General features: G+C 42.4%; 1 protein-coding gene across 3 annotated transcripts in view; it reads left to right on the forward strand.

The window, feature by feature from the left end:
- KIAA1328 (KIAA1328 ortholog) overlaps window positions 1–26,566 on the forward strand; it is a 266,429-nt gene that overhangs the window by 133,869 nt on the left and 105,994 nt on the right. For all 3 annotated transcript variants that reach the window (XM_061613400.1, XM_061613404.1, XM_061613395.1), the window contains one exon: window positions 23,453–24,120. In XM_061613400.1, coding sequence (XP_061469384.1) covers window positions 23,453–24,120 — 668 coding nt within the window. The remainder of the gene's footprint in view (window positions 1–23,452; window positions 24,121–26,566) is intronic.

Consider the following 26,566-nt stretch of genomic DNA (forward strand, 5'->3'; position numbering starts at 1 on the left):
AAGTTAATAGACATACATTTCAATGGGTCTACTCTGAATAGTCGACTTGAAGGCGCATAACAACAACAAACTCTGAATAGGACTTAATTGGAAACAACCCATTGTGCCCATTCATTAACTGTGTTCTCTTACTTGTTCTCTATTGACCATACTTGCCCTAATTGATGTCTTCATGTGAACAAATTTTATTCACTGTGTGTTCCCTGATTGGATGGGATCCTCCATGTCACTAACCCAGGAAGCAGCTCCCTAATTTGCTCTCAGTCATTACCACCATACAGCCAAATCTGATTGGCTTTGTAGTGTGATGAAACCGTCTGATGCACTGTGTGCGCTCTGATCCTTTGGGGCCACTAATGTGTCTTTTCCAGGAAGAAGGAGAAACTGCTGCCAAAATGAGTGGCACCAAACAAGCTTTTAGCCTTCATCCAATCTTACGGGGTCCATTTGGACCCCCAGGGGAAATTTCCATTGTGTAATTTACACGTAAGTAGACCTAGGGCATTGTCACACATGTTAACCTGTTACAACACCCCCAAATTTCAGCCAGTTACTGTTTTCCTTCTGATCCAAAAATGCCCCAGCAAAAAGCCCTGGGGGCAAATTATGCTTTTTATTGTGTAATTTCCACATGTCTAGACCTATGGGATTGTCCTCCCAGGCCATTTTCACTAACTGTCACCAGTACAATGTCCCAAATTTCAGCCAGTTACCACTTACCATCTCCCTTCTGGAAACGAAAACAAAGAAAAATGCTTTGGGATCCAAAAATACTCCGGTTTACTCAGAATGCGTGGAGAATGAGCCAATGTATGCTGCTCAGAAAAATTCCACCTCCTGTGAATAAGTGTTTTGAGGTGAATGATTGCACAGTGGGGATTTCTCCCTCAGTGAAATTGTTCTTTTTTACCTTAGAATTGAAATTCATTTTATTTGGTTAAATTCCTGCTGTTGTTTTTTTTTAATGTAAAACCCATGTAATGCTCTTCATTTTGCAGTGCTGCAACGAAGGGTCCCGCTCTGGCTGTGCTTGTAGTTAGTGGCTTCACTCACGTATCTGGTGTTGCCACATCAAACCTTCCTTTTGGCCATGCCTGAACTCTTGGAGATATCATTGCATTATCTACCTCACAAGGCTGTTGTGTGGATAAGTAGTTTTCCGGGGGGAAGGGAGAGAAGCATGTTTGCTGCCTTGCAGAACAGGTGGGGTACAAATGTAATTCATAAATGAAACTCTGGTGTGGTATCCCTGATGTCCAACGTGCAGTAGTGCAACAGCATAATTCTTGATGATTTACTGGTGCAAAGGCCCTCGCATCGAAACAGGATGGAGCCTTCAACATTAAAAGTAAACAAATCTTCCTAGAAGTATCTTCTTCCTAGAAATCCTAGAAAAACCTTCTTCCTAGAAATGGCTGCTTCTGTTTCAAGAGGTTCCAATTTTGCAGCCAATTGTGAGACATCACGTGAAACCTCTGTGACAGACTCTATTTGGAAGAAGCGACTACTTTTTTGATATGTGATGTTTGCTCACTTTTCCCTTCCCTTTGTTATCCTCTTGTTCAGGAGGGTATTTGCATGAAAACAAATTATTTGTTTCTTAAGAGTTATCTTCTGCTGCATTTTCTCTCCCACCTGACTGTACCTCTGGTTTGTGACATCTCAATTGCTGGCCGTGAAAATGACTATGATGTCAAAGGGGGAATTATGACTTCAGGTGAGAAATAAGCAGCAGGAGCAGGTTGAGAAAGAAACAGAGCTTGTTTTTATCTAGGCGTCCTGTTAACTCCAAGGAACCAGGGAGGCAGGGTGCTTGCTTGCATGCACGTATCAAATGTCTAACCTATATAGTTCCCACCCCTTTCTAGGAAAGTTTTCCATTTTAAGTGGGTTGCTTTCTCATGTAGATGGAGCCCAGTTTTGTCCTGAGTTTTGTCTTCAGTGCTAAAATCCCAACCGCGTTAAAACTTGGAGAGTGTGAGAAGATGTAGCCCACTTTTTTACCCATTTGCCTGGGTTAGGCTGAGGCTCTGCATACCCTAACATCCTGTCACGCCGCACCATCTCTGCACTAATCGGTTGATGCAGGTTAGTTCATAGGTAGTATCAAATCTTAGGAAAACATCATCTAGCTTATGTTGCAATATGGCCTTGCTGCTGCTCAGCTTTTCACTAGCAATTGGTTCAAAGATGTTGACATCTATGCACATTACATGTAAGGGAGGTTCAATGAAAAATACAAGTATTTTTAAAAATACATTTGAAATGTGTTGGAGGAGACCTTTGCGCGTACCAAGGAGAAATAATCGGGTGTTCGAACAAATTAAACCAGAACTGTCACTAGAAGCTAAAATGATGAAACTGAGGTTATCCTACTTCGGACGCATCATGAGAAGACCTGATTCACTAGAAAAGAAAAGACAACAATGCTGGGAAAAACAGAAGGGAGCAGAAAAAGAGGAAGGCCAAACAAGGGATGGATTGATTCCATAAAGGAAACCACAGACCTGAACTTACAAGATCTGAACAGGGTGGTTTTATAACAGACACTATTGAAGGTCACTGATTCACAGGGTCACCATAAATCATAATCGAGTTGAAGGCACATAACAATTTTTTTTAAAAAAAGAAAATTGAGCAGGATCTTTTATTCTATTTCCAGGCATTTCCAAGAGTGCCTGCCATTATGTAGGCAGAACAGAAGCCACCCCACACATAAAGTAAGGAAGGGTAAAGACACACTTACTTTTCTGCTGGTTCCAGTGTGTCTCCACCTCTCTTTTCTGAAAACGGGGACACATGATACTAGTCAAACCTCGCCCCTTTTTACTCTTAACCTGGTGGGATCAGCTTGAGTGCATTTAAAAAAAAAATCATTTCAAAGATATTTCGCAACTGATTGGCAGACCAGTGCATTTCCCCTCCAGGTGTGGCCAATGGAAATACTTCGCTGTCAGCGACTAGTGTGCTGACAGGTACTGCCAGAGTCGGGGGAAGCTGAAAGTCCCAGGCTATGGTCCAAAGGCACATGAGGCCAGCACCCTGCTGAAGCTAAGCAGGGTCATGTCTGGTCAGTGCGTGGATGGGAGACCGCTTGGGAACCGCATGTAAGCCGCCTCGGGTTTCAAAAATGAAAAGAAAGGTGGGGTATAAATGCAATAAACAAATAAATAAAGTCTTCAGAAATAAATTTTAAAAAATCGGGGGAGTGGGGAGACTCCTAAACTACGCCTATATCAACAACTGAAAGGCATGGAGAATTGAGAGACTAAGAAGAAAGTATTTGCCATAAATATAACCTGCTGGATCAACCCACACCTAATCCAGCATCCTGTTCTCACAATGGCCCCAAGCAGATCCTGGGTGCAAGGCGCTGTGGAGGGGCTGAATCAGGAGGATATATAATATTAGATCAGTGGCTGGACAGATTGCTTCCTGGTTTATACAAAAGCTATTTTAAAATGTCCCCAGGAGAGAGCTGCCCATAGACATCAGTGGAAAAATCCAAGATTTCAGTTAGTCTGATCCCCCTTCTAAAGCCATGTTCTGTAGTTCCACGGTCTATGACGCTGAATTCCATAAATTAATCACGTGTTGAGGAGTACCACTTGCTTTTGTCTTTCATGAATTTGTTACCGATAACATTGGATGTCCCTGAGTTCTAGTGCTATGAGACATGGCAGGGGAGGGGGGATGTCTTCCTACCTCCTCCACATCATGCATTATTCTATAAAATGTGAATGTACTGCCTTCAAGTCGATTCCGACTTATGGCGACCCTCTGAATAGGGTTTTCATGAGGCTGAGAGGCAGTGACTGGCCCAAGGTCACCCAGCGAGCTTCATGGCTGTGTGGGGATTCGAACCCTGGTCTCCCAGGTCGTAGTCCAACACCCTAACCACTATACCACACTGGCTCTCATTATTCTATATTTCCCTTTTCTTTATTTCTCCTTAACTAGCTAAAAACACAACATCAATAAAAACAAAACTTCAAACACTTTGGTGCTTCAACTCATTGGTTTCCCTTTCCTGTAACTTTTTGGGCCCTGTGATATTCCTTTAGAGATTGTGTGACCAGAACTGTGCCCAGCATTCCAAATGCAGCTTAACCGTGGATTTACATAAAATCGTTCTGGTATTAGCAGTTATATTTTCACTCCATTTCCTAATAACTCCTAGCATGGAATTTGCCTCTGTTGTTGCATAAGTGAGTTGAGTTGATGTTTTCATTGAGGTAGCCACCATGACCCCAAGATCTTCCCTGCTCAGTCATCAACAGTTCAAGTGCTATCATTATGGTTAGGATCTCCTTTTATAGCATTTTTCATAAGGGGAAGGGGTGCAATGGTGTAATGACTATCATGGTATAGCTACAAAGAGGCCTGTGTATCTTAGGCCACTTAAAAGCTCTTATGTTCCTTCTAGCTAGTGGTACATTTTTTTTATTTCATTTTATTTGGTTGGGGTCTGTTTTCTTTTGAAGGCTTATTATTTAAAAGCACTGTGCAGGATTTCTCCTTGTTTGCAGTTGGCATCCTGGGAAGATAAGTAGCCCACATTGCACCATAGCCATTTGGCTGCTGTGTGTTGAATAGAAGGAAAAAGCTATTTGCATAGGTGCCTTCCCAGGTATGAACAGCAGCCTGTAGATTCTGTGTTTTCTAGATAAATTGTTGGTTGACCTTGCTGTTGACTCTGGAGTAGGTCTCTATTAAGGCAGTTGTGGCTCTGAAGACATCATCAAACCACTCTTTTTGACTTACGTGATTGTTATAATAATGGTTGTGCTGCATACGTTTTCTTTATAGCCAGCCATGAGGTTTCCAACTATGCATGCTTATTCTGTTCTTCCCTTCCCGCTCCCCCCCCCATGTGCACAGTTGCTGTATGGTGATTTCTTTGAGGTGTTAAAGCAAAATTCAGAGAGACGATCCCACATGTACTTTGCACGTAATCCAGTGTTCTCTGTTTTGATCAGCATAGCACCAGGAGTCACACATCTTGTGTTGGACAAGCCTCTGGAACTCTTTCTTGTGGCCTTTAACCTTACCCATTTTCTGCAGTGTGGACATGTTGTAGACTTGCTTCCTCTTCTTTAAGTTTCCTTCACCTCTAGCTCACACAAGATCCTTCTGTTAGTTTATTGCTTACTTGATATGTGCATCCATATTCTTCAGCAAGTAGTCTGTGGCCCCAGAGTCTCTTGATCCAGGCTTTCACGCATTTACTGAGCATCAGATTGCCCTTCCATTGGTCTCACCCTTTTCGCAGTCATTACCGCAGTTCCTTTCCCAACAGCCTCATAAATTAGGTGCCAGGCCAAAAGCATTGCTTTTTACCTAGGCTTCATTTGGCTTTTAATTTGGTGGAGAGTACTGGGTATATTTGTGGCCTCTTCCTTGCCTATTTTTTAGTGGGGTAGGTTTATTATATATGGCATAGACAGGTTTTTTGCTTTTTATTTTGTTCTATTTTTTCATATTAGAAACAGTTTAAAACAAGTTAGATTCACAACTAGAGAGGGAGATATATATATATATAGATGGAAGGATGGATGGATGGATGGATGGATGGATGGATGGATGGATGGATGGATGGATGGATGGATGGATGGATGGATGGATGGATGGATGGATGGATGGATGGATGGATGGATGGATGGATGGATGGATAGATAGATGGATAGATATATAGATATATATAATTTATTTATAATATTAAATATTAAATAAAGAAATACAATAATAAATATTAGACAGGTGCCATCTCTGTTATCTTTTCGGCGCCTATTGAAGACCTTCCTCTTTCAACAAGCCTTTTAAGTTCAGACCTATCCCAGTCTGCATCTGTGTTGGAATTGCTTTTAACATGTTCTTCAACCTTTTTAAAAATGTGTTTCATCGTAGAAGATGTTTTGAAAGCTTTTTTAAAGAAACTTTTAAAAGGATGTTTTGTTTTAATGTGTTTTGAAGTTTGTTTTTCTGATGTTTTAAAGTTTTTGGTGCTTTTGTTTGCCGCCTTGGGCTCCTGCTGGGAGGAAGGGCGGGATATAAATAAAATAAAATAAAATAAATAAATAAATAGTGATAAAAGCTGGGGTGAAAAGCTGGGGTGATGGTCATAATAATAATATTGCAGTCAAGAGTAGGCATCATGTGTTGTTTATCAACATAAGTTGATGCACACAACAATCTGACAGTGAAATATACTCGTCTTACTAGTTTAAGTCCTAAACCTGGTGCAGGATTAACAGTCTTCCATGAAGTGCCCACACATTCAGTCACTCTTAAGCACATCCAGATAGTTTCACCATAGCCTTATGCGGGCATTGAGTGCTTGTGCAAGAACACTTGGGCAATGGAGAGCAGTGGTGCACTGCCAAACCTTGCCCCCTCTCCCAGCCAGGTTACAGCCCTGCACAAGTTGGAGGGGGAAGGCTGAAGAGAGCAGCCTCCTCAACTTGTGGAGGCTCACTGCACAATTTTAGAACTTCATTAGGCAAAATAAAAGCCAGTAACCACTTATCTATATCAGATGTCCAGGTTACCTCTAGATACTTAAAACCACCTCTGGTAAGTCATGCCCAGTTAGAGGGCAATTTTAAATACTGTCAGGGAGTTATACACCCATGTATAACTGGGTTTGAGAAGCAAACAACTCTGCGGAAGCCATTGGAATTTATCTCCGCCTCTTCCCCCCCCCCCAAACACTTTATTCCAGGTATCTCCAGCAGAGGGATTAGCATTAGGTAATCAAATAATGAAATATCCATGCACCCAGATACATATTTGACATATGCCAAGCTGAACAGAATCACTCACTTGCTGATGTTTGGGGCGGATTCCAGGAATTTATCCCAAGTGACTGTCACTTGGTGCCTGCCCTTTTCCAAGCAAGCTCCAGGTTGTACTCATCCTTATAAATTTGCAAGCTCACATTACTCTGGGAAATGCCAAAGCAGCAGGAAGCTATTAATTTTATCTAGCATCACAGAGTACAAACTGATTGAGAAGATTGGATGTCTTTGCTGTACCCAGGCTACAGCTTGAAGTGTGACCATTGCACAACAGTTCCTTCCTCAGAAGGGAGTGGGTGCAAGACGCAAAGAAAAACAGCTGCTGTGTTCTGATGGCATTTTATCATGAAATAACTGCTTGGCGCCAAATGCCTCTTTTGCTATTTGTTTTAATCATGCCAGGCCTTATTTTAAAGCCTTCATTTTTGACTTAAGGCTGCAGCTTTGCTCATTGATCAGTTAAAAATATATTATTAAATGGTCTGAAGGGCTTTAAATATCCCTGAGTCATATTAATTGACTTTCTAGTTGCTTGTCAGACCTCAGTCCGAGCATCAGCCTGCCTGTATCCTACAAACTTCATTTTGTTTGCAGAACTTCTCCAAAGCACCAGACCCATAATTCCCTCTCAAATGAATATAATAAAAGCTTCCCCCCCCAAAAAAAATCTAAAATGAGTACCAAGCAAACACCAGTTCTGCACCCAGTAGTGCAAATGGGCTGAGTTTATAGGGCTGAGCCAGGAGTAGAGGGAGGGCACTTCTTACAAAAGGCACTTCTCTGGTGATATGGATCATGTTGAAAGTGGATGTGTGTTTTGGCTCATGCAGAGTGAGGGCAATTAGTAATCCAATTTGCTAGGATCACAGGTATGACTGATGGATTGCCCTTGCTCTCAGTTGACTTTGTTTGCCCTGAGAGACACTGTCATGGAGTGAAATCTGATATGCTCTTTAGTGCTATTATTACATCCCATTCATTGTGAGATTCTCGGTTGGAATAATCTGTATGATTAAATAAGGAAGAAAACAACACAGTAATTTGAAGGGGAAAGTGGTGCTGAAGTAGCAGCAACAGAGAATAGGAAAAAGACAGGGTCAAAAACAGCCCTGAACATTAAAGGATTTGGGAAGGAATTATTTTGGCCTCCAGATAGCTCAATTTTTAGCCCCAAAATTGAATGGGCAAACATCTGGAACAGCCTGTATAATTTGTTTTCAAAAGCTCTAAAAATATAGAATAATTGTGTCCATTTCATGCAGTCATCTCCAGTATAGAGTCACAAAACATTACCTCCATGAAGACGTGTAAGATTCATGTGATATGCAAGTGTGTGTGCATATTGCTGCATCAGCTGAGTCAGTAATAACTGGGCAATATAGCCAATGAATTGGGGTTATGGGAGGTATGGTCCAACAACATCCTGGGGGCCCAGGACTGGGAAAGGTGGGAGGCTTGTTGTGAATGCTATCCTTCTCTGGAGCATCTTGTCTGAGACTGGGAGATACTCTTGGACTCAGTTCTTTTATTTATTTATTTAGCTGCACTTTCTTAAGAGTACATTAAGGTGGCTTACAATATACAAAAACATTAATAAATAAAAAATGAATTAAAACATCATTAAAAACAATAATAAAAGTGTAAGCAGATACTTCATTGGTTGGGAAAAAATCATGTTAAAAGCCCTGTCTAAAAAGTTTGGTTTTCAAGAGCTGCTTGAAAGAAAGCAGGGATGGTTCTTGCCGAGCCTCTCTTGGTAGGGAGTTCCACAGGGCAGGGCCTGCCACAATAAAAGCTCAGTCCCTGGTGGAGGCCAGCCAAACCTCAGGCACATGGGGAACCACCAAATGTGCCTCATCAGAAGATCTCAGTGGTCAGAAGGGAGCATAGGGAGGCAGGCGGTCCTTAAGGTATTTGATTCTTAGGTGCCACCTGTGCTTGGGAGTTCCTGTCCCCAACTACATTTAGCAAACCAGTTGAATCCTCTCCTGGACAGTAGAGATCTGTCTACCATTATGCATACCATGGGAACCTCTACGTTGGAGTTCTGCAGTGCACTGGCCATGGGACTGCTTCTGAAGAGGGTTTGGAAACTACAACTGGTCTAGAATGCTGCAGTGAGGTTGCTGACTTGGCACTAACTGAAGACATTACCTGTTCCCCCTCCCCCCATCACTTTTTTTATTTGTAGGTTTTTAAGTCCAATTAAAATGCCCTCCAGAGTTTCAGACTACAACTCTCATCATACATGACTGCAGAGTGCTGGACACGGAATAATCGGCTCAAGTTACAGGAAGCCAGATTTCAGCTGAACATCAGGAAAACCTTCTGAACTATTAGAGCAATGGTATGATTGACCATGCTGTCTGGGACTGAGCTGTAGTCCAAGACATGCCTTGCAGCCCATGCTGTGGGTACCATTGCCATTTGAAGTGCAATAAGCCGTTATTTGTTCAAAGGTCTTCTCTTCAGAACCCCCTCTCTAGGTAGGCTTAGCTAACCCCCTCTTTGTTTTAATGGGGATAGCTGTTATTTGTCAGGGGAACCTTCTTATTGCCAGCTACTATGAAGTATAACCATAGGAAATACTTTTACTCAGGATGTGTTGTTAAAAATCTCTGATGTGGATGAGTCTCCCCCGCCCCACAACCCCACCTAGAGTGGGGCCCCTGGACTTAAGTTTCAAGCTTCCTGCAGTGGGAGAGGCAACTGTGGACCCCCTTTTAAATCAGAAAAAGTTAGCTACTATTTTATGTGCAGCTCCAGTTTCTACACTCACTCAGTACAGTAAAAGGGCTGGTGTGAACAATGTGCATTGTTTCTTTGGCCCAGCTGAGATTGACCATCATAAGAATGCATCAGAAAAGATCCCACAGCCCCCGCCAGGCCACATACACACACCTTTTTTATAAACAGAAACTTCTGTGGAACTTTTTTTTGTTAGGCCATGATTATGATGAGCCAGACTGCCTTTCAAGGCCTGCACTGCCACGCCAACCTCTCTGCAGTCCTTGCTGTCATTCCTTGGCAGACTAGAGGTCAACCCATCTGAGCCACAGGGGCGCCACTAGCCAGCCTCAGGACTACTCCCTACAAATGTAGGATCAAAAGGGCAGCCACATGAAAATTGCTGCTTTCTTTCTTTTTATAAATTATTACCCATGGACCTGGATCATTAGCAGAATCTAACTGCTGTTCTGCAAGGACATTGTCCTGTTTGAGTTTACTCACTTGAGGCCACCTTTGCTAATGAGCTGGAGAATTCTTCAGCTTTGCGGGATGCCTCTGTTATGGAAATAGCCTTCCTCATTTACCTGTTTCACTAAAACAATCTCTCTCGCATATGGTGATGCTTTTTAAAAGCCTTTGGTCTTTGGCACAGCTTCTGACTCTGATTCTTCTCCAGCAAAGACATGCTAGATGTATAGCCAAAAGAGTCTGCAGGGGATGCCTCACATTTGAGCAAGTTCGGTTATCTTTTTGACAGAATTCTTTCAGTGCATGCCATCTGCCACTGAGATCATAAATGGGAAATGGACACTAAACTTAAGCTGTGTTTGCATCTCTTTTTCAAGTATCAGTAGCTAACTTCCAGCGGTAAAGTGCTATTTACAGTTACGTAGGCACTAAAGTAATACCGTTAACTGTTGCACACTTAGCCCTACTGCTGAGTAATGAAAAGATGGGAGGATGCTCCTTTGAAAGGGTTGTGGATCTTCTAGCAGTAATTCCTACTTCAGGTGAGATGCAAACTCTCAAGTGACAGAGGCGCATCTGTCAGTAAACAGTGTTGAACATACTTGTGCAATTAAATTCAAGTATAGCTAAATACCGGCCATGTCATATCAACTAAATTTGCTGAATGTAGTCACTATTGTTGGTGTATTCTGGCCAAGTAGAAAGATCAACTGCACCACTAGTTTGTTCTTCAGGGCAGCTAACTCCTTTGTGACCCTAGATGGATAACACTGCAGGTTGAGGATCCCAGCTTTCTTAGAACTCAGGAAGGCAGGAGTCCACATTTCTGTGCGTGCATTAGCCATGCCATCTCATATCTTTTCTACTCTCAATTCAGGATCTCCAGTGCAAGAAGAGAGAGTATGGAGGACCTCAGGCCTGTAGATAGGCTAAACGTTTGGGGAGGGGGGGACAAAAAAGGGGGAAGATTTTGTTTTTAAAAGAATTGTAGGGGGAGCAAGAAAAAAGTTAAGTTGAAGGGCCCCCGGGGCCCCCAGCCCCCCTACCTGGCGACAGGTCTGGAGAGCCAACACCCAGGAATATTCTCTGAATATGAGCATTAACAAAGGCTCTGATCCGGACTTCCGGGAAGGGTGACTTAGCCTGTGCCTGCTTTTGAGACGGGCTCCTGCCTCAAAAGAAGCTTATTCAGATATATCAGTCAGATTTTTTTTTTTTTTTTGACTGATTAAACTTCTCCCGGGTAGGGAGAAACGAAGAGATTAACCTCAAAGCCTATTTTTGTTGGGACGACCAGATCTCATTAATTTATGGGACGAGGTCCAGCCGACGAAGGTGGGACGGATTTTCAACAACAAGCTCTATCTGATAAAGCGAACGTTCATCTTATCTTCTAAGAGAGAACGCACTAACAGGCAAGCACCCTTCTTTCTATATTTTTCTTTTACTTGACTTAAATTGTTGCTGTTTAAAAGAGATTTGCCAGATTGATCGGTTTTTGACATCTCACTGGGGAGCCATAACTTCTCTCTGCTACTCACTAATTAATAGCTTATCTCTGTTTTTGTTGCAAAAAGCTGTCCTGGATTTGCATTCTAAAGATATACACAGAAGAGGGATTTCTATTCCAGATTTTTATTTTGAAGAATATTATATTGTCTGAGACTACTCTCTTTTTGGTCTATTTTATTTTGACGAATCTGTTTCCTGACGACCGCCATTAATTGTTTCGATCCTGGGAACTGCATTTTGTTTACTTAAGCATGGAGAGATAAGGCTGTCTGCTCTGTTTATACTGTGATGTCACCAAGTTTGGAGTATTAACCCAATTGTTGCTGAAATAAGAAGTGGTTTTCCTATATTTTTCTTTTAAAATGGCAATTAAGAAAGTGGCTGAGAATCTGGAAATAACTATGTTTCAGAAAATAATGGATGAGATTGAGATAACGAAACAAAACCTGCGACAGGGTTGTAAGGAGCTGAAAATTGAATTGAGTAAAATGAAGCAGGAGATTAAAGATATAGGGGTCCCTGTGAGAGAGGTGACCCTGGAGATTGGAACAAACGTGGAACAGGAAAAAGATTTGGAGTCTATGGACTTTAGAAACAAAATCTATTGTTTGGAGACACAGGAGATTAAAGACATAGGGGTCCTTGTGAGAGAGGAGACCCTGGAGACTGGAACAGGGGTCCCTGTGAGAGAGGAGACCCTGGAGACTGGAACAGGGGTCCCTGTGAGAGAGGAGATCCCGGAGATTGGAACAAACGTGGAACAGGAACAAGATTTGGAGTCTATGGACTTTAGAAATAAAATCTATTGTTTGGAACTCAATGTTATCTCTGAAGAAATTAATGAAGATTCTAGAGATAAAGTTATCAATGACATGGATAATCTTCTGGACTGGAATGATGTGATGGAGCCCAATATAGAGAAAATCTATGGAATTAACTGCAGCCATGTGACAATGGAAAAACTTTCAAGAGATGACCCAGTGTATTTTGAAAAAAAGAACAGAGATATGATTTTACAGCAGTATTTCAGCAACCTATTCAGAATGGATGGCAAGAAAATATTTGGGATAGAGGTAATTCCCATCAGACTCTTACTATATGACTATGGCTTTGACAGCAAGATTATTATGGAATACTGATAATGGAAGATTGGATACTGAAATTACTGGACTTAACAAGACTACTGAAGATGGAAGATGGAAAATGGAACTAATAGGGATAATAGAACAATGGCTACTGAAATTACTGAACCTAACAGATTCTGATGTGATGGATTAATTGAAATGTTTATTTTGACTATGGTTATGACAATAAGATTATCATAATTAGTAATGAGATGGATTAATCGATATGCTTATCTGGAAAAAAAAAATTGATAGATATATTTCTTAAAGAATTGAAACCTCTCTTTGACTTTTTGTGGAAAGAATAAAGTAATGTTTATGAGATTTGATGATTAAGTAAGATAACTACTGGAGGAAAGTGATTTTATAATATGACTTAAGAGACAGGATTGTTATATATTATAGACTTATAACTGATTTGATCTTTGACAAATGGGAAGTCAATATTTTACTCTTTATTTTTTATTTTTGTTTTTTTTTTCTTTTTTTCTTTTTGTTTAACTATTTTTGATTTTGTTTTTTGTCTTTGAATGTTTTATGATTTTGTCTTGTATGTTTTATGAAAATCTGAATAAAAATTATTGAAAAAAAAAAAAACAAAGGCTCTGATCCATTTCCCCAAGTGCGGTCCCCAAACCTTACAAAAACTTCTTAATTTCTGTAGAAAGTGATAGGGTGTGTTGTTAAACTTTCAGATTGTTGGATGAAAATGTTTGGATAATTTTAGCTAAGTGATCAGATAACTGAAACGTGACGCTTGTGCAGTGGCTTTGTTTTCCTTCTTGCGCTAGTTTTAAGTGAAATATGTTGCAAAAATGCTTTCTTTCAGTCTTCCTATCTTTCAAGCCAGGCATCTTTGCTCTGAACTCGACCCTCTTTTCTTGTTAGATCATAGGAAGAATTGTTTTGAACTGGGAAGGCAAACTATCTGTGGTCACCTGTCACTGCTGCAAAATCTGGGTAGGTTAGATCTTGAATATGTTCTGAGACTGCAGTCAGGGAAGTGATCTTAAAGAGAGTACAGAAGTTTAGTAGAGAGAGGGGTAACTGGAAGAGCTGAGGCCAAGATAGGATGAAACTTGCATTAATTCCATTCAGATTCTTTCTAATGACATTTAGTAGCTAGCTGACAGATCAGGTCCCATGGACCAAGTAAAGAATGCCTTGGAGGTATTAAAGAAGAACAATCCTAGCCATTCTGGTGTGCGGGAAAAATGCAAATTCCAGAAAAGCAGCTATGTATGTTTGCATCAGCAGAATGATATAGCTGCTGGACGCCTTGGAAGCCAGCTGGTTTGCTGTGGCAAACTCTTGTCTGGACAACAGTCTACTACATCAGGTTTGAGAACAGCGGAAGACCAAAGCAATTAGAGAAAAAAGCTTGGAACAATCAAAAGGAAAACACAAAATGGCTAAAAGCCAAGGAACCCATGCTGGCATTGGTAATAGCTCCTTTGAAGGAATGAACGTAGATTAATTTCCCAGTAGCAATCAGCATTGGAGATCGCAAGGAGAATCGTGGTAGCCATTTCTGAATCGAGAGGAAAACAAAGGAAACTCACTCAATTCTGTTTAGTTGAGATGATGAGCTATTGATGGAAGACGCAAACAAGGTTGATACTCTCTGTGCCTATTTTCTTTCTGTCTTCACTGCCTTCTTTGGCCCAAATAAATATTGATCAGAATTTAATGCAAAGGTGGCTGTGAGGTCAGGAAAGGAACATGGCAAAGAATACCCAGCTAATTGGAATGAGTCTGCCCAAAATATGCACTGAGAGTTGAAGGGACAGTTGAAAAGATTAGGACCCTCATTTGCAGATGGCAGAAAATTGAGAAGGGAGAGCAAATAGCTCTCATCAGTTGGAGTGTAGCTCTGAAAACCTGATTAAATTAATGAGGACAAAATGGTAATGTTAAAAAGGCCGTTCTGGCACTTGAGTGATCCCCCCTCTCTTCTGACATTCCAGGCGAACCGTCTGTCTTCATTACTTCTTAAGCTATATTCACACAAACGGTTTAGTTTTTTTGTTTGTTTAACCAGACGCTTGGTGAGGGTTCAAACGCTTAACTGTTCTGTTCAGACTGAGAAAATGGGGCGGGAGCAAGAGTATGGGCTCAGTGAAGGGGAATATAGATTCTTCATGCAAATGTTACCAGAATACTATTCTGGTCTTTTTTTTAAGGTGTCTCTCATCATTATAGAGACAGACTGTTTTCCTTTCTAAAGTGGAGCAGAGAATCATGAACGTTTATTTAATTTCATTTGTGAATCACTTTTCATGAAACATTTCAAAGAGATTAACAATAAAAATCATCAACAATAAAAACATATATAAAAACAGTTTCACATCCAGTACAGATATAGTCTGGCATAAGAATCTCCACTTAAAAGGCTTCTTGGAAAAAGGAAGCTCTTGAATAGGCACAGAAAAGGCAACAGAGATTATACTTGTCTACTAAATAATGGGAGGGAGTTCCAAAGGCTAGGTGCTGCCACATTAAAGGCCCATTGCCTCATGATGTGGCATCTGCAAAGTGCAGTGATTGGTTTATTTATTTATTATTTAATTTGTATCCCGCCCTTCCTCCCAACAGGAGCCCAGGGCTGCAAACAAAGCGCTAAAAACACTTTAAAACATCATAAAAACAGATCTTAAAATACATTAAAACAAAACAGCGTTAAAAACATTTTTTTAAAAAAAACAACTTTAAAAAAGGGTTAAAAACATTATTAAAAAACATATTAAGCAATTCTGACACAGACTGGGATAGGTCTCAACCTAAAAGGCTTGTTGAAAGAGGAAAGTCTTCAAAAGGTGCCGAAAAGATAGCAGAGATGGCGCCTGCCTAATATTCAAAGGGAGGGAGTTGAGTGTATAAGGGGTGAGTCTGGGAAGCATGATCCTCCTAGCTGGAGCAAAAAGGGGAATGTGTGCATAGTGTAGAAGTACTATACTCTGGCCTGATGGAACTGCCCTAGATCTTTAAAAAAAATCATCAAAGCAATGTACTTGGGAGTGTGGTGGTCTCACATCTCAGGTGGATTGTTTGATGCCATCCTTCATTGTGCCCCTCATGTGCAGGTTCAGGTACGATCCCTTGAATCTGGTGTACAAGGGAGCCTAAGGATGCAGAACATGGAAAAACCTCTGCCTGGAAGCTGGACTGCTTTTTCCAGTTAAAGGAGACTGTACTGGTCTTGATGGTATGATCTGGTCCAAGGCAGTTTTTTCTTTGTACCTGAGAGGATGATTTGGCCTTCCAAAGCTTCCCGTACTGAGTGGGAACCTCAAACCAGTGGGTTTCTGGCTTTGAGGGTAGTGGACTGTGAGATAACTTGAGCACCTCTACCTTAAGAGAAAATTCATGAATGTAAAATATTGCTGCTCGTCCGAAGACATGTTGTGCCTCTGTCTCCTTGAGTACCAGCAGCAAGGACCATAATTTCCCCCCATCCCTTTATTGTTTCTCAAAAAAGAAATGTTGGCATTTCTCCCCCTCCAGCAGGCGTTAAAGGGACTAGCTTTTAAACAGCACCCTGTGCTTTCTATCACTTTTTTTTTTGCTTTGTTTAAATTGGGTAAACCTTACAGTGCAATTTATCCCAGAATATCCTTTTAAGATGCTTTTTTTGTATCTATTTTTTTTTAAAAAAAGCTTGCAGCTACAGACTTATACATTTTAAATTCAGTGCTTGTAAGTAGCAATATGAAATCCCTAAGGCAGGCCAAAATAACTGATATTAAAACCTTGCAAATGTGTGCTTGCTGCATTCTGTTGTTTTTCTCATTCTGACGGTGGAGCACAGCTTCTGTGGCTGACGGGCGGGAGGGCAACTTGGGCAGGAGGTGCAGGCTGGGAGGGAGCGAATACAAACCTCCGGGGCCCATTAGACTTAACTTGTTTACTGCATTGATATCTATATGTTAAATGACAAGAGAGTTCAGATTATTGAATAATTTAAAATTCAGCTCTAATTGGTGTCATATGACCTGGAAAAGGCCACGGATGACGCCAGGAGCATGCTGTGAAACTCTAATAAATAATTCATAAATGAGATCATTCATTTGCCTGGGTGTCTTGTTAAATGCAGAAGTTTGTAAGTAATAACGGATGATATAACACCTGTAAGTATTTAGTTCATATGCTGGAAGGTAATCTACCTTGATGATCTTCTAGCAAAAAGCTGCCAGAGTGTGCGAGTTAATTGCGCTAGGGAGAATGCACTCCATTTATTCAGGATGGGGCTTTGGCAGCGATTACCTTGCAGCTGTTGCATTTTGCATTCCCGATCAGCCAGCCGACGGCTCCGTGAGTGCAGGCCCCAGACTTAGCAATGCAGCCCGTCACTCGCCTGCCCTTCTTTTGCGTGAACTCCAAATGCACTGGGAAATGGTGGCAACCTGATCTGCTCACAAATAGTATTGTTTCTGAAATATTTATCTAGGTTTTGCACTGCTGAGCCCTCAGTAAAACAAAGGGCAGGAGTGGAGGGGAGGTGAAATTGAAGTCAGCACCGTTCCGATTTTTTGTGTGTGTTGCATGTTGATAATGTTGGCAACACACTGAATTCTAATTTCTATACTGAGCGCTGTCAGGGGAATGTTTTTGTTGTGAGAAAGAGGTCTGTGCCATGGCTGACAGAATGGCAAAATATCAGCATTCAGGTTTTCTATGTGGTGGTCGTAGCTGGCATCACGACATGTGCATCATTGTGCCTTCAGAGAATGAACTCTTCTATCACTTTGTCTCTCCCAAGGCTGCTTTATAGGAATGTAAGAAGCTACCTTGTAGTAGTTCAATCATTGGTCCATCTAGCTCAGTATTATTTACATTGACTGGCAGGAATCATTCGTAGCTCTACCTGGAAATGCTGAACCTGCAACCTTTTGCATGCAAAACAGATGCTCTTCCTTTGGGTTACAGCCCTTCCTCTTTCATGTCTTGTCTTGTCTATTCCCTAACACAGAATGCCTTTCCAGTCAGAAAGATCCCCATATTCCCAAGCTACAGTGGCAAACTTCCATATTAAAAACACACACACATGGCCAGTGGCCCTTAAGGAGCCCGCCAAGCTAACCGTACCATCATCGGCAGAAGGGGACGCTGCACCAAGAGACTCCATCCCCTCTCCTGTGGTCTCTTGATATCACAGGACTTGAAGAGGGGCCATTCTTGCTTCATACAGGCCTTCTGGGAAGGTTGGGACATCATGAGAGAGAGAGAGAATCATGCTACATCTGAAACCTGGTAGAAAAGTATTTATTTGTCACCCTTCCTGTCATATCTGTAGCAGGAAAAGAGCGTCATACGGGGCATTCCTGCTTCATATGGGGCTCCCAGAAATTGTGGAGTAGCATGTTTGTTTTCCCAGAAACCTTGTACCCAAGGAGAGCCTCTGTTTCTTCCGTGATCCCTGTGATGCAGAGAGGACTTTGTGTGTGTGTGTGTGTGTGAGAGAGAGAGAGAGAGAGAGAGCAGAAACAAGCAAGTCCAAGAGTTGGGTTTGGGGACATGTCAAACGCTAGTTGGGCTCCAGGGTTTTTGAGGCCCTTGGCTAAGATGGCTCTTAAGGTATGGAAGCCTTTAAAGGTCATGGCCAGCATGAATAAATGCTCAAGAGTGCTGCTGAGGTTTTTATACAGTAGCCAGTAATTCTCATTGAATATCAAGAGCTAGATAAGTGAAGAGTCAATGCAAGTAAATGATCTAAAGAGGCACAAGTGTCATAATTCTGAGGTAGGAGTTTGAGCTTCCTGACACATAATTTTGAAATGATTCTCTGTGTTGCCTCAGAAGCCATTTTGAAAATGGGTGTCTTGCACCCTTGGGCCTCTGTTAGAAATATCCTTAGCAGAGGAGGTTGAAGCAGTTAACAGCAGTGTATTGCAGTTACAATAATTCCTTTTAAAGCAGAAAGCAGGCACCCCTTATATAATCTGTGGATACCCCTCTTTTCTTTTGCCATCCTAGTACCTTGCAAGCCACATTTCTGTCTTCCCACCAATTGCACTGTGCTAAATGAGAACAATGTAGCGTTGTTGCTATTATCTTCCCATCGTCTCCCCACACACTTCTTTTTTGTGTGCGGCACACTTGAAATACAGCAATCATCATCATACATCATTCATGAGCAACAATGGCACTTTATCTCCTGCTAAGAAAATAGGCAACTAACCTTTTTACATTGTTATCTCCCTTATTTATCTTGGGGTATTAATATCAGCAATCTCTGTCCCATCTAGGTGCTTTGTAATGATTAATCGTAAGACTTTTTTTTTTTTGTAATGGAGATTTCAGTAAAAGATTTGGCAATAAAAGGAATGAGTCTGAAAGCTAGATATCTTTCACTTAAGTTTTAATTTTGCATTCTTTCTAAGTAAATTCTTTCCTAATAACTCTTCCAACGAAAGATGCACGTAACTATCTAGAATGCTTAACAGCAGCCTGTTGCAGAGTGTCAAAAGCACACCTGGCAATAAGGGCAGCAAGACTGCTTCTCCAGGAGAGGTAGATAAAGACAGGCAAGCTAGTTTAGACTTTGAAAAGTGCTTGAAAATAAGTAATAGTTTGTCCCCTGACATTTGCAGAAATGTGGAATTGGGCTTGAGTGCCGGGCTACATGTTTTGCCACAGGAACTGCATTTAATGGGAGCCTCTTGTCACTTGCAATTTCTTGGCAAAGTACCCCCAAGAGGGAGTGCCATAGCACAGTGGTGGAACAAATACTTTGTATGCAGAAGGCCTCACGTCCAACCCTAGGCGCTTCCAATTATATGGTTAGGTAGTAGGCAATCAAAGTCCTCTGCTGGAAATCCTGGAGAGCCACTGTCAATCAGAGTAGACAGCGCTGGACTAGATGCACCAGTAGTCTTGCCCAGATCCAGTTTGCAAGGAATGCTAAGCAAGAAAAAAAGAGTTCCCAGAGAGAAGATTGCGGCTGCTTTGCTCCTCCTGTGGCTGCTGTGGATGAAGCCATGGTTTGGCTTAGGGTTGTGTCTGAACCCAGGCTCATGGTTTATCTTTCTCCAGGCAAAGAGTGGTAACCCATGGAACAGACCTTGGCTACAGACTAACACAGAGTGGGTCCCATGTCCAAAACCTCTCTCATCTGTAAAGGCCATGGTGACCTTGGGCCAATTGCTGTTTTTTGGTCTAACCGACCTCACAGGATTACTGTGAGGATGAAATGGGGGAGGGGGGAGAAGCCCGTGTCCTGAGCTCTTTGGAGGGATGCACATCTACAAAAGGGATGGGGAACCTCCAGCCTGCTGGCACTTTCCAGACTGTGACCCCTCCGTGGCCCCCTTTTCGCTGCTGATGCTCTCTTTTCTCCCACCCCACCCCACTGTTCAGCTGATAGCAGGCAAGAAGGAGCATCTCCTCGGGGAGTACCTCTTCCTCTCTGGGCAACTCTCTCTCTCTCTCTCTCTCTCTCTCTCTCTCTCTCTCTCTCTCTCTCTCTCTCTCTCTCTCATGCTGCTTGCTGAGAATGGGGGGGGGCATTTGGCAGCTCGCAGCATGGAACTGGCCTCCCCCACTGCTGGTATGCACTTTACCACTTCCCCCTAAGGAAAGGCAGCCCTCAAGGTTGGGCAGAAAGGTTCTTTGCCTTTGGGGAGCTACCTTATTACTAAGTCAGCCCATGGGTCAACCAAGATCAGTACTGTCTTCACTGGCTGGCAGTGGCTCTCCAGCTCTTCATACAGGAAGCCTTCCCTTCTGGAGTGCCACCTCCGAAGGATACACGGTGATGGAGACGGGGCTGTCAGGCTAGCATTGCACACAGCTACAGTTCAGCATGTAGCTGTCGGAAGGCAGAGCTGGGGTCCCAATCCCGGGGAGCTGGATCCCGGAGAGTTGGGAGAAGAGTATTCGGATGGATGGCAGAGGGAAGGGGGAGGAACTTCCCCCCTTTGGAGCGAAGACGAAACAGAGGAACTGCCAGTGATAAGGTCGCTTAGCAACGGGGAGCCTGAGCCCTCCCTGGACATTCTCACGCCTCCCCCTCTTTCAGGCTCAGAGCAAGAGGGGAAAGAGGGAGGGCTGCTCACAGCCGAAAAGCGGGGAGGCAGTTTACCATCAGCCCCTCCCCTATCCCCCATCCTGGAATCGGAAACTTCAGACGAGGAGGGGCCGATGCTTCCCCCCTCACCGCGCACACGCAGACAGCTGAAAAGACAGGAGAGAAGGGGGGGAAGGCGGGCAGTACCTGAGGGGCAGTTAAGGAGGAGCGAAAGATTGCGCGCCCGTTTGGCCCCTTCTTAAAGAACAGGCGGGAAGAAGTCCCTTGCTCTGTCAACTTTCTCCCAATGCCGCAGGACCTGTATCCCTGTATTGCTTCATGAGAAAACGCAGTCTTTGTTTGGACATTACCCTAATAAAACACGAATTAACTACAATCGTTGGTCTGGTTCCTGAGTCACATCCTGGGCCTGACAGTAGCTGAGTATTGCATTGCAGTTCTGAAGCCTGATCTGAAAATATTGGCAGCCATTCGGGAAACCATTATATTTTCAGCAAATCCCCTTATGAGTCATGCTTACATGAACAAGCATAGTACAGGCTCACAGTATCTGTTTTCTTGTGGGGCTTTAGCTGGTTCATGACAAACCATTTTAATTCTGCAACTGAGGACTCAGCTACACAAACAACAGATGAGGTGAACTCTACCGCTGCAGGTGGCAGATAGCGCAGGTGTGCTTTCTCTCGCTCTATGTATATTCACTAATAGGCAAAAAAACTTGCGGTTTAAGGACGTACTTATAGCTCACAGATATTTCTATCAAACTTTAAAAAGCAGGGAAATTGGGCAGCTATAGGAATGCACCAGGAGAGCAGGAGACCTGACCTCCTCTCTGATATATTGAACTGCCCTACAAATTTGTCAAAATGCAAACACAATTTGGGTCGGTCTTTCACAGTCCAATCTACTTCCTGCGTAGCTTGGACGAATTTGGTAATGTGTGCCTCTGAAATTGTAGGGAAGTACAATATCTCAGAGAGGAGGTCAGGTCTCCTGCTCCCCTGATGCATTCACTGTAGCTGCCCAATTTCCCTGCTTTTTAAAGTTTGGTAGAAATATCTGTGGGCTATAGGTACATTCTTAAACCGCACGTTTTTTTTGCCTATTAGTGAATTTCTCTGCTTTTTAAACCGGGATGTAAGAAATGGGATCTTGTGCAAGTTTGCTGAGAATGGTTTGATCATTTGTATGCCTATTGAGTTCAGTGGGATTTACTCCCCTGCAATCATGCTTAGGATAGGTGAAACTGACCACAGAGGATGGTGAGGGGGGAGGAGAGGACTGGGAGGGGAGCAGGCACGAGGGGGAGGGGAGGAGGACAGGTTTGATCATTTGCATGTTCAGTGGGATTCACTCCTATGCAATCATGCTTAGGATAAATAAAAATGACCAGGGGGGAGGGAGGGCTGGAGTGGGCAGGGGAGGAGGATGAAGGGAGGGGGGAGGAAGGGAAAGGAGACGGGAAGGAGGGGAAAGGCAGGTGTGATCATTTTCATGCTTATTGAGTTCAATGGGATTTACTCCCATGCAATCATGGTTAAGATAGGTAAAACTGACCATTGGGGAGGAGGAGGGGGAGGGGCAAAATTTCTTAAATTAATTAAAAATCAGCCAGGCATTTTTTTTTAACTTTTAAACTGCAGAAGATTAAGGTCAGAGTATGGGGCAAGGTCAGTAATAGGATTCCAGGTACTCTGTGAACATGGCTGATTTTTAATGAATTTCAACAGATTATGAGAACTCTGACAGAAAAAAGTCCAAAAGGGCTCTTGGGTTTTTTTCTCTTCTTTTAGACTCTGAACTACCTATTCTCTCTGACTGTTTTGTGTATCGCCATGAAAATTGACAGGGTTGTTAAGCAAGTGTTTCTGAGTTCAAGACTATACGTTTTGTAAGGTTTTGTTTTGAAATGAGCTTATGGGAAGCATCAGAATGACATGGGGGGAGCATTTTCCATTTAACATTGTGGAATGTGAAAAATCCACGTGGCTATAGTATACAGCCACTCTCGTGGCTGTGTATACACACATATATAAAATTTCAAGCTGCACATAGAAAACTAGATGGCAGGGAGAGGAATGCCAGATGAGTTCTCTCTTAGTAGGCCACTATCACTTTATGATATTACTAGGTCACAAAACACTTTGTGGTAGGATTTAAACGTGTTTTGTAGTTGAATGACAGCTTTTTATGTAGAACTGTATTTTGCAGGAAGTGGTCTAGTTCTTTATCAGTGTTTGTGTAAAGATATTTCAAAAACTCTTTATCAAATTTCGAACAGTAAGTAATATCCCATTCAGTGCAAGGTGAAATGTTTTACATCAAATCCCCTGCTGTGTAATGGCCAATCAGATGGTATTTATAGTGGCTGAATGGATTTCTTGGCTCTGTATTCAAAATTAAACATTTTCAGACATTAACATTTAATGCTTTTTTGTTGTTGTTGCCACACTTCAGGTTGATTTTATGTAACCCTAGGTACTCGCAACTTCTTGATAGGCTGAAGTGCCTTGTTTATGCCCTAAATACCGCAGGCAGTGGTTTTATATTTATTGTACCTGTGTAGGCGGAATTAAATTGCAGATTTGATAGCATATTTATCTGTTCCACTTGAACACCATTTTAAGTTGAGTTGCACTAGGTTATCACCAAACTGCTTCAAGCCTACTGATCACCGGTATAGGTTTTTTATGCTCTATGCCAGTGACTAGAAGTAGAATAGCAATATTTAAAGATGTTTTAAATGGAAGAAAAAATTAAAACGTTTATTTTGTGGCTTTTCTCTTTGCTTATAGATGTCCAATCACAGAAGTCTCTGTCAGCGTCTGCCAACTTCAGAACTGGATGGATCCTACCTTAGTATAGCTAGATCGCAGGCTTTATACAAGAAGAACAGACTGGCAGGTGGAAGTCCTACTCACACATCTCTAGCTCAGCCTTGTAGGAACGGTCGTGTTCTTGGGGATGCAGTACAGGGCAGTCAGCAAGAGGATCAAAATGTGTTCCTGCTGGAAAATGGGTTGCATGATAAATGTAGCAACATGGTATCCCCAGCAAGGCAAAAGTTGCCTCCCCATATGAAAAGAACTCCTGCTGTTGACCAAAGGAGGAACAGCTGTCCTCTTCAAACTTGTTTTTTCCACAAGACATTGGGTGGCTCAGATAATGGTTCTTTCCAAGGTAGCTGCCACATTCCAAAAAAACATTCTGGACCACCTTGTGAATCCTTTGCGCGTTGCTCATGCCCATCACATACTTCTGGGCTGAATGGCAGTGCAGGCTCGGGATCAAAAGAAATGGAACGTGGTAAAAGGCTATCAGAAGAAAGAAGAAAGCAGCTGTTGCTGCAGAAAATAGAGCTGGAAATTGAGAAAGAGCGCCTTCAGAATTTGCTAGCCAAACAGGAGGCAAAACTGCTGCTTCAGCAACAGCTGCTCCACCAATCCAGGCTCGAGTACAGTCGGTGAGTGTGGGAGGGATGCAGGAGATAGTTCCTGCTAGAGCTTCATCAGGGATTATGGAACATCTGCTCCATATAGGACGGGTGGGTCAGTTGACATCTTTACTGGGCTAATGTCTGGTGTTGGGTTAGATGAGTATTTATTGAACTGATGTCCAGGTTACTGAAGAACGCATGAAACACAGCAAGCTTTCTAATTTCCCAAAAGATGTTACTTCTAAAAAGATGTGTGATCTGCTTTAAGCGTCTCTGGTGTCATGGGAACAATTTGGTTAAAACTGCATTGCAAATGGCTTAGGTACTGTGGTAGTTTAGTAAGTCGTGTTTGCAATGATAGTATTAAGGAATACGATACATTGCGAGCCTCTTCAAGCTTTTGAGTTTCATGGAGCTTTTCTGTATGGAGGATTAATGTTGCTGATCCAAAAGAAGAAGAAAAAGGATATCACTATGAACTCCTGTTTTGGGGGGCCAATAAACGAACTTCCCATACCAAACTACAATGAATCAGATCAATGTATTCAGCCATTTAGGATAAACTATTTTTTTCAAGGAACTTTAGCAGTTGTCTCCTTGCATTTGCCCCATCATTACTATTAAGTCTGAAAACGACTGGAAGCAATTCAAAATTAATTGAAATGCACATACTGGAAGTTGTGCTGGTGAAAGATAGAAGTAATCTAGGTGGACAAATAACTTTAGAGATTTAAATTGAGAAGGGTGGATGGATGACTTCTAGGTGCCCTGTAGAGAACAGGGGTGGGAAACCAACTCGTGGATTGGACTGCAAACCTTGCATCCAGCTGGCTCTGACTTGACATGGTTGCTAAACTCTCTTGAGTTATTCAGAGGTTCCACGTCTTATTTAGTAGTTACATTTGCTGTGGGTATGCTGATGTTAAGCTGGTTTTCCCCATAGCAAATGTTTAAAATGTGAATAACAGGCATGCATGCTAAAATACCTGTGTACACTCACCTGAGAGCCCTGATTTGTGTTGTGGTTACCCAGTGCATGTATATGGATGTCGAAGGACGCACATCTGTCATTCACATTTTAAGTATTTGCTGCGGAAAACATCAGCACACCCACAGCAAACACAATTGCTACTTAAAGCACAGAACCGCTCTTGAGTTGGGCACATGAGTGTGAGACTTGAACGGGAAGAAATCTCAAAGGTGCTAATTTATTGCCCAATGTGTTTCGAGTATTATAACTCTTCCTCAGGGAAGGTTTGGATTTCACAGGGAGAACAAAAGTAATAAATCTCAAAAGCCAAGGAGAAAAAGTTTTGTAGGTTGTATAGTGTGTCTCCTTACTTTGAAGGCTTCCATGAGATCTTTAAGGCAAATACTATTATCAGGGGTCTACCTCTTTTGGCTTCACTTACAAACCAGACATTGTAGTTGCCATCATCCCCTCCCCTCCCACAAGTCCCCTGTGTATGTCAGAGGACTTGGGGAAGGGTTTGTCCCCCGTTGTACCAACCTGACTGTGATTTAAGATCAGTCAAAGAGGCCAGTTTGGTTGTACAATTGCCAAATGAAACCTGTGCTACTGGGACTCATAATAGGGCCTACTTGGTGGTGGCCCCCAGGTTGTGGAATGCTTTCCCTCCTGATGTTAGGCAGGTGCCACCAATGGTTTGCTTTCAGTGCCAGGAAAACATTCCTTTTCCACCAGAAATTTTAAATCTTCATCAGTGGCTTTGTATTGAAATTGATCGATGGAAAGATGTTGCGTGCAATACTAGAATGTGAATTTTAGATAAGAACATAGGAAGAGCCTGCTGGATCAGGCCAGTGGTCCATCTAGTCCAGCATCCTGTTCACATAGTGGCCAACCAGATGGCCAAGGGAAGCCTGCAAGCAGGACCTCAGTGTAAGAGCACTCTTCCATCCTGTGGTTTCCAGCAGCTGGTATTCGGAAGCATGCCGACTCCAACTATGGAGGCAGAGCATAGCCATCATGGCCAGTAGCTATTGATAGCCTCATCCCCATGAATTTTGTCTAATGCTCTTTTAAAGCCATCCAAGTTGGTGGCCATCACTTCCTCTTGCGGGAGTGAATTCCACAGTTTAACTGTGCTCTGCTGTGTGAAGAAGTACTTTAAATGCTTTAATTCTGAAGATGATTTAATTATTTTTATGTTTGGGACCTGCCCTGTGAACATTTTATAATGAAGGGCAGGATATAAATTTTGCAAAAAATACGATCCTGCTGGCTTTGCCTACTTGCACATTTCTGCCCCTTTCAAAAGCCTTGTGGGAAGTGAAACGCCCCCTGATAGCCCTCTCCATGTCCCACATCTTGTTTCATTTTGTCTGAAGCTTTTGCAGAAGCTATGCAAACCCACTGCAGTGGGAGGCATCCCCTTCTCCCACACAGCTCGTGTGTGTTCTCCTATTTGCCGTGGTAGCAGCAACAGGGAGGAGTTGTGGCAGGAGCTGG

This window comes from Rhineura floridana, chromosome 1, assembly GCF_030035675.1.
Source record: "Rhineura floridana isolate rRhiFlo1 chromosome 1, rRhiFlo1.hap2, whole genome shotgun sequence".
NCBI classification, from domain to species: domain Eukaryota; kingdom Metazoa; phylum Chordata; class Lepidosauria; order Squamata; family Rhineuridae; genus Rhineura; species Rhineura floridana.